The sequence below is a fragment of the Symphodus melops genome (genome assembly GCF_947650265.1).
Source record: "Symphodus melops genome assembly, chromosome: 13".
Lineage (NCBI taxonomy): Eukaryota > Metazoa > Chordata > Actinopteri > Labriformes > Labridae > Symphodus > Symphodus melops.
Window position 1 is genome coordinate 4,141,289 of NC_136703.1, and position 10,662 is coordinate 4,151,950.

The 10,662-nt window shown below is 44.2% G+C and overlaps 1 protein-coding gene across 2 annotated transcripts; it reads left to right on the plus strand.

The window, feature by feature from the left end:
* The first annotated feature begins 795 nt into the window (after nt 1–795).
* On the plus strand, nt 796–10,662 carry brpf3b (bromodomain and PHD finger containing, 3b). 2 transcript variants are annotated; one of them, XM_079358918.1, is made up of 13 exons: nt 796–1,151; nt 2,579–4,143; nt 4,473–4,635; nt 4,734–4,865; nt 4,987–5,115; nt 5,540–5,852; nt 6,158–6,454; nt 7,152–7,742; nt 8,296–8,377; nt 8,465–8,553; nt 8,711–8,805; nt 8,985–9,139; nt 9,289–10,662. In XM_079358918.1, exons 2-13 carry the CDS (start codon nt 2,603–2,605, stop codon nt 9,470–9,472), a joined length of 3,771 nt encoding a protein of 1,256 aa, XP_079215044.1. In that variant the 5' UTR covers nt 796–1,151; nt 2,579–2,602; the 3' UTR covers nt 9,473–10,662. The 2 variants fall into 2 exon arrangements, with proteins under 2 accessions (XP_079215044.1, XP_079215045.1); XM_079358919.1 differs by having other exon boundaries at nt 4,473–4,629.

Sequence of the window (10,662 nt, forward strand, 5' to 3'; positions counted from 1 at the left end):
TCAAGCCCTAGTGACGTCAAAGGGGGCGGGCTAAACTTGTATCAATCTGCTTTTAATCAAGCGAGCCAAAAGGCTAACACGGAGGCGGAAGTGATAAATCTCCCGTAAAGTTAAGAGAATAAAGTAGGTTATAGTGTATAAGAAACAATTAATTCGAGTCAGCACCCTATCATTTATTTAATTATCATTTTAAAAAATGGCTTATTGATAACCAACAATATCAAAACTTATGCTATGCCTACTATTGGTTACTTAATAATGTCTTATGTTGGAAATTATTTGTTCTAGTTACCTTGTTTGTATTAAAAACCCGTATTTGTTGTGTATTTTTTCTTTTGTCTTTATAATAATGAACATAGGTAATGGGTCACATTTTATTCTATAATGCCAAATAACATCTGGCAAAGGGACTGCTGATAAAAATTCGGCCAATTTGGGTACATTAACATCCATCTGAATGTTGATTAATGCAGTTTCCTATCCCAATGACTGAAATAGAATTAATTAATTAATAACACAAAGTTAAGGACTGTAAAAATCTAATGAAATCCAACAAGTGTTGTATAGAGTTTCTTTGTGATGATAGACAGTTTTAGGAGGTGTGATTAAATATTCTAAAAATAGAAATATCTTTGGCGCACAAGTTTAATATCTTTTTGCTCATAAAATAATTGTGTTGTGTCAGAACCATAATCAGCTTTATTGTGTGCGTACACACAAATAATTTAGATAAAATAATACAGTCAACACAAATTAGAACGTTATTAAAAATCTATTGTGAAAAGCTTATCCGGAAGTCTTTGGGTTGTACGTTTGCTTACTTCCAGTTAGCACATAGGCTAGACCCAAATAGCTAGCCGACTAGCCGAAGGAGGCTAATATCTCCTTTTCAGAAAACTGGGTCGACAATATGCTTTATTAAAAAACAAATTATTAACTTAGACAAACCACGTGTGTTATCCGTGAGAATTTTGTATTGTCTTCCTGCCTCCCTGTCGCCGTGTTGTGAAGAAACTGGAGCATTTTAAAATAGTGAAATATTACCGGCTGTAGCGGGCTAACGGTTAGCTTCGGGGCGACGAGCTGGGCAACCATTACTGTCGAAGGGCTACAGACCGCCGGCAACTTGTGTCAGTCGGTTGCCATAATAGGTAGGTTTACTCCTCTCATGTGTCTTGATTTTTTTGCCAACTTAAATTCAGTTTAATGTAGAAAATGTTTGATTTATTCTACGTGTCTGTCAACATCGGTGCTGCTCATCTTTTAAAGTTAACGTTAGCAGGTTAGCTTGCCTGGATCTCTGTACGTTCACGTACGAGGACCAAAAGCCTCACAGAGTTCCGTGATTTTATTATTTCCTCATCCAGAAATTTGCGAGATGGATCACTGAGTCAACATTGTAAAAAACCGTAGAATAGCTTTTAACAGTGTTCAAAAACTGTAAATATGGCTGACATTTTACTCCCGAAATAGGGACGCTGATCTGTTGAGCCCGTGAAATTCTCAAACCTGATTGGCTCTGGCGCGGATCAGTCAAATTTCCTGAAAGCTGATTGGACGTCACCGTTGTGTTGTGGCTTGCCCTGTTAGTAATTGCCAGCAGTTTTGAGATAAAGTCACGAATTATCTACTAATAGCTTAATAGCTAGCTAAATTTTCTTACACTGTTTGCCTCCCTGAATGTTTTTTAAGCAGTATGTTTAAACTTCAGTGTAGCAGTTGGTAAGCTTTTTATGACTCTGTTATTTTACAGATGATTGGATGAGCGAGCTAGTGCAAGTTGAGATGTGTGAAGGAATGTTTACACTACATTGGATGTTAACAACATCACGTAAAAAAACAGAATATATCTATAAAATTTAAAAGCATTTAAGTGTCTCTTTGGCCATGTTTTGTTTTTTTGGCATTTCCTTATTTGCTTTAAATCACACTCCTTTTTTGAAACATTTAATTGTAATCATTAAATTAATCTGATGAACAAGCAGATATACATCTGGATGGATTAGAATAAGTAATTACTGAACAACAAACCTAAACTTATATTCACTTTGAAGCACCCTGATTGATGTCAGAAGTAAAGTGTAAGACTTTTAAAATAATCTCTCTTATTGTTTTGAATCATTTTATTTTGAAGGGAACTGCTGTTTTGTTGCAACATATTGTAAGCTAGGGATTTTGCCAATCATCAACCATTTTTGGATAACGTGATACCAAATTACACAATAAATGACCATGACTTTTCAGATATTACGTGGGTTTATACAGCTATCATTGACTAAAACATATAGTAAACCGTTTCTTTCATGCTTGGTGTCTGTAGGTCATCTTTTGGTCATGCTGACATGTTTTAGTTTAGCACTGCTGAGAATCACAACACACCTTTACATCATGTTTATTACTACTGAGTTGATGCCCCATAACTGTGGTGGTATGAACAGTTTAAAGGGTTGGAACATGACACACTTTGACATTAATCTTTTGGATTATAAATTGCGTAATTATTTAATTTTAAATGTTGATTATTTTGTCCAGTCAACAGCATTTTTAATAGTATTTTATTCCCTTTCTAAACCAACAGGAGGGAAAGTGAGATTGGTGGCCTATGAGGAAGCCACGTCGAAAAGGCCAAGTGGCAGCAGGAGGAGCTGGAGACGATGTCAGGAAGTCCAACGGGACAGTTGGTGGGCGTGGGGGTGCCCGCCAGCGATCCCCCTCCCCGTACAGCCTCAAAGCCTCTCCAAGCAGGGATACCCTCACATACGCTCAAGCACAGAAGGTGGTGGAGGTGGAACTGGATGGTAGGCTCCACCGCATTTCTATTCTGGAGCCCTTGGAGGTCATTACTGAAGATGAGATGAAGGCTCAGGACATCAGTGAGTGTAACAGCAACAAGGAGAACAGTGAGCAGTCATCACCTCCCACGAGCTGTACCCAAACAGTCCGCAAACAATCCACACCTCGAGGTCGCAGGAGAGACTCCAAATGTCCTCCCGTCAAGTCGCCACCACCTTCCAAGAACCACAGCTCCAATTCTCATCCACAAACACCTGAAAAGATAAATCCATCACCGAATCACCTCATGACCCTCCCTGAACCTAAGTTTCACGTGCTGGAAACCTTCACACCTATCAAGGCAGAACCTCTACCTACTGCTTATTACCGTTATATTGAACGCCCGGCTGAGGATCAGGAAGCTGAGGCAGAGTATGATATGGATGAAGAGGACACTGCCTGGCTGGAAATGGTGAATGCTGGCCGGACATCAGAGGGTTACAGCGCTGTCTCGCAGGACACCTTTGAGCTTCTGGTGGACCGGATGGAGGAGGAGGCGTATCGGGAAGCCCGCAGCAGGGCTCCCTCTCAGAACACGATAGACGACGATGCCTTCTGCTGCGTGTGCCTGGATGACGAGTGCCTCAACAGCAATGTCATCCTTTTCTGCGACTCCTGCAACCTCGCTGTGCACCAGGAGTGTTACGGAGTGCCCTACATACCTGAGGGCCAGTGGCTGTGCCGCTGCTGCCTCCAGTCCCCTCAGAAACCCGTTGACTGTGTTTTATGCCCAAACCGTGGCGGCGCCTTTAAGCAGACAAGTGACGGCCGCTGGGCCCATGTGGTCTGCGCTATCTGGATCCCTGAAGTCTGCTTTGCCAATACAGTGTTTCTAGAACCAGTTGAAGGAGTCAATAACATTCCCCCCGCACGCTGGAAACTGACCTGCTACCTGTGCAAGCAGAAAGGCCGTGGTGCATCAATACAGTGCCACAAAGCCAACTGTTACACCGCGTTTCATGTCACGTGTGCTCAGCGTGCCGGACTGTTCATGAAGATAGATCCGGTGCGAGAGACAAACATCAATGGGACTACATTTTCTGTAAAGAAGACCGCCTTCTGTGAGGCCCATTCACCCCCAGGACAAGAGAGTAACTCAGACGAGGAGAGTGAAGGAAGAGTGGTGGGCAGCAGAGGAAGGGCTGGTAGAGGAAGGAGTGCCTACACTCAAGGTCCTATAACACCTAAGAAAGGCCGGAAGTCTGAGGATGATGCCAAGACGGATAAAAAGAAAGGGAAGAAGGGCGCAGAGTCGACAGCACAACACACCACATCACCTCAAGTGATAGTGCCTCCTATACCGACAAGCAGGTTAGACTTTCTTTTTCATTTATTAAAAAATAAATAAATAAAGCAATGTGCTTGTATCTTTTCTAAGAGAAGTTAAAAAGCCGTTTGTTTGGCCAAATATTTGATCCAGACTTTTGTCGTAGAATCTGAAACACATCTTGTGAAACCCAACGTGATCAGAACAGCATACGCAATTTTAAAAAAAAAGGGCAATACATTTTGTTGGAAGTCTCTGGATTTGCTTCCCAGATATAATAAACATGACTTTGGTATAATCACACACAACAGATCAGCAAGATGTCAGTTTAGATTACAGGATAGGTCAACTTGAATCTCTTTCTGTTGCACAGGCTGACCACAGTATGCAAAGGAATAATGGTCCAGAGGAAAAACCAGTTCATGCAGAGGTTGCACAGCTACTGGTTACTGAAGCGTCAGTCAAGGAATGGTGTGCCGCTGGTCCGGCGTTTGCACTCGATTGTCCAGTCCCAAAGGAATACGGAACAGGTCAGGGTAGGAAACAGACCTAAAGCTTTTGATTATTATTATTATTGAACTTTTTTGGTTCAAGAAACAGCAAGTTTGAAATATTTGTTTTTTGTACTTTGTAGCCTGAGGTGGATGAGAAGGTTTCTGCTGCAAAAGAAGCACTAAGATACTGGCAGAAACTGCGTCATGACCTGGAAAAAGCCCGGCTACTGGTGGAGCTCATCCGCAAGAGGGAGAAACTCAAACGAGAACAGGTAACTCACCTTTTCCATCCTTTGTCTTTTGCATTCAACGGCCTGTAAAAACACACGTCTGAATGTAATCGCAACCGCCACTCATTTCTGACATGCTATACAAATCTTCTTACATCTGAAGGTCAAGGTTCACCAAGCGGCTCTGGAGATGCAGTTGACCCCAATGTTGGTGCTACTCCGCTCCACCCTGGAGCAGCTACAGGAGAAGGACACGGCCCAGATCTTTGCAGAGCCAGTCAACGTCACAGAGGTCAGACCAGAAGCATTCTGTATTCATAAATATAATTGATTATTTTGTCGGATTCAGTCAATGCACGAATCAGAGAAGTTACGCACTCTAAACTATAAAACAAAAAGTTTCTTTTCAGCCATTTCAAGTCTAATTGAAATTAGAAAGCTAAATCTGTACATTAGAATTCATTTTTCTTAAGTCGACTCGTCAGGGATACGTGTGACAATATTTTAATCTCAGTGACTTTACAGCAGCATTTTTTGTAATATTTTTTTTAAGCCCACTTACAGGTAGCGTCACAGTCAGTTTCCTAATAGCCTGCTGCTTTTCACCGGTTTTGGACCTCGCTTTTCTGGATTTTTAGGCTTCCACGACCTTGTATTTCACATGCCAGTATGTTTATTCTGGTCATTAAGTTTTTTAATTTCTGTTTTGTCCTCAGGTCCCAGACTACCTAGAATTCATCAGCCAGCCGATGGACTTTTCCACTATGCGCTCGAAGCTGGACAGTCATGCCTATCGCTCAGTATCTGACATGGAGACAGATTTCCACCTCATGGTGTCTAACTGCCTCCTCTACAACAGCAAGGACACCGTCTTCCACAGAGCAGCGCTGCGTCTTCGAGACTTAGGAGGAGCCATACTGCGGCATGCTCAACGACAGTGTACCAACACGGGCCTGGACCTGGACACGGGCATGCTCCTCCCAGAGTCACCGCAGAAGAGAGACTTTTACAGCTGCAGCTGGGAGGACAGTAAGTCATCGTTGTGATGTTCAACAGGAAATGGAAACGTGTCTTTTGTTCTGAAGATATGTGTCCTGATTCAGTAGTTTTCTTTTATTCCCGGGTTCAGCATGAATTAGACGCCGTGTACTATTGTAACATTTTCATGGATTAAAGACAATAATATAATCATATCACGTAGTAGAATTATAACTGTTCTTCAGCATCCTCAAAAAAGGGATTTTTTTATCATTTGGATAATTAGCACTTCAGTTAATAGTGAAACTTACATGCTAGCTTCACTGTTCCCTTCTCCTCGTCTGCTTCCTGTCCAGTTGACAGTGTGCTGGACCCAGACAACCGGCTTCACATGACCGTCGAGGAGCAGCTGAAGGAGCTTTTAGAGAAGCTGGACTTCGTCACCTCCATGAGAGGCAGCGGCGCACGAACCAAACGCATACGCCTGCTACGTCGGGAGATCAACAACATCCGCAGACAGGGACAAAATCCCCGCCACAGCCTTCACAATGGACATCTGAAAGATGAGGACGAGGAAGATGATGATGATGACGACGACGAAGCTGACGACAGAGACGCCAAGGCAGACAACGGCGTGCCGTCTCCGGACAAAGGTGGGTGATACAAGCACCGACGTGTCAGCAGTATGAAATTGCAAATGCATGAAGCTTTAAAAACCTCTTCTTTTTTCTATGAGACCAGTTGTGAACATGAGCTAACGGAACATTGTCCTCAGGTAATTGAGCCAGGGTCCCCCCCACGCACCAACCCCAACCACCCCACTGTCTCCAGTCTAGTAAGTAGGGGCCCACAGAGTCTCGTTAGCCATGGCTGCCTCACAACTCCTCTCTCCCAATGCACTCTATGTCTGCACCTCTTCTTTACATCACTGTCATGGACTCACCACTCTCCATTGGCCATGTACAGTCATGCCATGCCATCCCACTTCTGACTCCAGGCTGGTCCAGTAAAACAGTCTCTTACTAGTGTAGAAGGAGGGCAGCACAGTCCCTCTGATGGGTGTCAGTCGAGACCTAAAGTACTGCCATGTCACCGTGTCGCGGGTGTTCAGTTGTGAGAGCAAAGTTATCTACTCACTCGTCTTGATGGTCTTCCATATGGACAGAAAACCTCACCTTCCTCTGGGCTGTGGTTAGAATATTAGAAGAAGAAAAAAGTAACTCATGAAGCGACACCATTTTCCAGTGTGAAGAATACACCACCACATCACACTACATACTGAATGGCTGTTCATTTTCAATAAACGCTGAGTGAAAGTAAGCTTCATTTTTCCTCCCTTTCATATTACAGAAGATCTTAAATCCACATCGCCACCGACTTTGGAACCAACGGGTCCAGCCCCGCCACCACGACAAGGGGACGCACCTCTGGAGCCTCCCACCCTGCGGCCAATCACAGGAGAGCCCAAGCCCCGCAGCTGGCCCTGCAAACGCCTTAAGATGGATGAAGACCTCTCAGACAGCCCCACAGAGAACAATCATTGCACTAAAGCTCCGGAGCTGCCAGCGTCACCGCCTCCTATTTTGCACAGCCAAGGACAGGCGGTGGCCAACGGCTTGCCAGAGCTCCGAACTCCCCCGCGGCCCACCACGGGGGGCGTCGGACGCAGAACCTCAGTGCTGTTCAAGAAGGCGAAAAATGGAGCGAAGCTGTTCAGAGAGAGAGACAGTCCTTTGCAGAATGGAAAGGGACCTCAGGACGACAACACCAGCAACACCCCGACAGGACCCGACTCTGCAGCCAGTACCCCATCCTCAACACCCCTGTCCACTCCATCCAAGACTCCACAGAAAAGCCCAGGACCCCCCACCATCGACTCCAGTGAGGACAAGTGCTCAGATACAGAGCTGAAGAAGACACCGAAACATACAGTAGGAAGTGGTGAGTACCTTCACTTAGTCACTGCGACTCCTTCTCTCGGGAGGATACTTCAGAAGTGGCTCTGAGGACACTCGCTAACGTGATGATATCAGACTAGCGTTTCACTGAGATTGTTTTAAAACAGTTTGATCTAAATGTTCAAGCGTCGGCGGGCTCAGTGACCTTCCTGGTGAAACAGTTTTCTATCGACATTCTGTTAACCTGCAAAGGAGTTTATTCCCTTAAAATAAGATTATATCCTGCTGCGTTCACTCTCATATCAGCTCATTTCTGTGAGGAACAGTACGAGACGGCTGGCATGAGAAACTTTTGCAGCTCCTCCTAAAAATCGTAGGACCTTTTCAGGAGTTTGGTGCAGGTTTGAAAACTGAAACGGGTCATTTACACCAACCTGCATGATCTGATCTTGGTTTGTGCCGTACTGATTGTTGTTGTTTAAAATGTACTGTGGTGTTTTGATCCCTGGGCTCAGATCCTTCTCTGTCGGCCTTTCGAGCTGGTCTTGCTGTTCATCCTTCGGCTGTACTGAGATTGTTTTTGCTTTTTCTGTCAGGACTGACCAACGGCTTCAACAAGCACAAAGACGGCGGGTCCGACTCTGACGACAGCCCTTGTCCAGTCCTTTGTAAAGAGATGTAAGACGTGCTGTTGCAGTTGTCTGTTATTGTTTGTTTCTAGTAATGATGAAGGAAACATTGACAGAGTAACATGTGGTCTTACAGCATCTCACCACCCAAACGAAGCCTTGGAAAACCTGCTCTATCCAAAGTTCCCTTCCTGGACATCGTCAACGGAGACTCAGATTACACTGGTGTGTTTCTTTGTTTCCTGTTCCAAGTCCTTCTCCTCTCCTTGCCAATTTAAACGGAGACGTTTGCATCACAACCTTAAATGTCTACATGCGCACAGGAATCGGCAGCTCTTATTTTATCAATAAAATGATTTCAACAATTTCTGCTGTGTTTCAGGCAACGGGAGCCAGACGTCTGAGGACGACACAGAGCTGGAGCCGTTAGAACTGGTGTGGGCCAAGTGTCGAGGATATCCCTCCTATCCTGCTCTGGTAACTCCTTATTCTCACCATCTTAGCTTTGCTTCAGATCAAAGTGTCCCTTTTCCATGAATGATATTTGACTGTTGATCGTTGATTTGATGGATTCATCCAGATCGATGGATAGTTACACCTCTGAAATACAGCCGGCAGCTAAACAGAAAACAGTAAATAGACTGTGTTTGTTTCAGGTGATAGACCCAGAGATGCCCGAGGAAGGCCTTCTGCACAATGGGGTGCCCATCCCGGTCCCACCCAAAGAAGTCCTCCATCTGGGAGAGCAGAGGCAGGAGGAGACCAAGGAGAGGCTCTACCTGGTGCTGTTCTTTGACAACAAGCGGACGTGGTAAGAGTGACACAGACCAGCTCAACCATAACACTGATGTTCTACAGTTGTTTGAGACTTTTAACTCACACATGTAGGTCCAAATGAAACACACCTGAGTTATTCCCCTCAAAGGCTCTCAGACTAAATCAGTGTCTTTGCTGCTGTAGGCAGTGGCTGCCACGGGACAAGGTGACACCCTTGGGTGTAGATGACACGGCGGACAAGCTTCGCATCATGGAGGGCCGCAAGACCAGCATCCGCAAGTCTGTCCAGGTGGCGTACGACAGAGCCATGATCCACCAGAGCAGGGTCAGCCACAACCATGGCTTCGTGGCCTCCAACTACCTGTAGAGGGCGACGGTGAGCCCTGTGTGCACCCTCAGGCAGCCACTATGCATTTCTCCTTCGTCTTAAAGCAGCAGGTGCGCAGAGTCCTGCTGCCAGCTGAGTTTGTATTCACACTGTGGTCTGAAGAGGTTGCCATGGCAGCCCAGAGTCCTGGACCGTAGTTCTTTACCAAACCACTAGTGAGGACACTTGCAGGGCTGTGCTGTTTGCCTTTGTGTCACCGTTTTGGATGTGGAGCTCCAGTGAATGAATTCACCTTCAAGTCCCTCCTTGCTGATGTCAGTAAGAGTAAAATCAGGGGTGTATGGGGGTGTGTGTGTGTGTGTGTGTGTGTGTGTGTGTGTGTGTGGAGGTGTGTGCTTACTCCACCTGGATGTGTTGAAGGCGTGTGTCTGGATCAAATGTAAAAGAATTCCCCTTTATTTTGTACAATGCTACTGCCAAGGAATCAAACTGTCAGAAAAGAGATTAGACATATTTATATGAAACGCAGAAGACTTATGAATGGATCACTGCCATCTTTTATACAATAGCTTTTTACATTTTAATCTTTTACAAAGACACTTGTATATTATAAGAGGCACACTTTGTGTACATATGTTTGTGTATTATCAGACCCAGTTTAATTTAATGTTGCTGTTTTAAAAATGCGTATTTCAATCAAGCCACCAGGGCAAAGCCAGGCTGTGTATATTTGTGAACATGAAATAATTCCTGACTTGCTGCAACTTCTTAGCTCGTCTCTGATGTAATTTCATTGTGCTGTGTGTGTACATTCAGAGCATACGACACAATGAGCCATTGTTCTTTATATTTGAATTCTCTTTTTGATACAGAGAGAAATAATTTATTTATGGAAGACAGAACTATAGAAATAAAGCTATATGGGTGTTTAAGTGGAGAATGAAATGTTATTTAAAAACAGAGTGAGGTTTTAAAAACATTCAGCCAACATTTTAACAGACGACTTCACACCTTCGGTTTAACGTTAATGATTTGGATCGAGCCCGACCACCATAATTCACTGATGACTCCCCCAGAAGATTCTATTTATTGTCAAATGGAAAATTACACCTTTATAAGCTTGTACAACCTGCATATTTTACCTGCTCACCAAATATTTTGTCTGAACCAGTATTTCCATATTTTGGGAAATAAATGATCTCTATTAAAAACCTTTTGGGATACTTCAA

Bases quoted from the DNA above. Each gene is read 5' to 3' on its own strand.
- brpf3b (XM_079358918.1), top strand. From the start codon at position 2,603: ATGAGGAAGCCACGTCGAAAAGGCCAAGTGGCAGCAGGAGGAGCTGGA. The intron at 4,144-4,472 runs GTTAGACTTTCT...TCTGTTGCACAG, and splicing joins CCTCCTATACCGACAAGCAG to GCTGACCACAGTATGCAAAG. The intron at 6,455-7,151 runs GTGGGTGATACA...TTCATATTACAG, and splicing joins CGTGCCGTCTCCGGACAAAG to AAGATCTTAAATCCACATCG.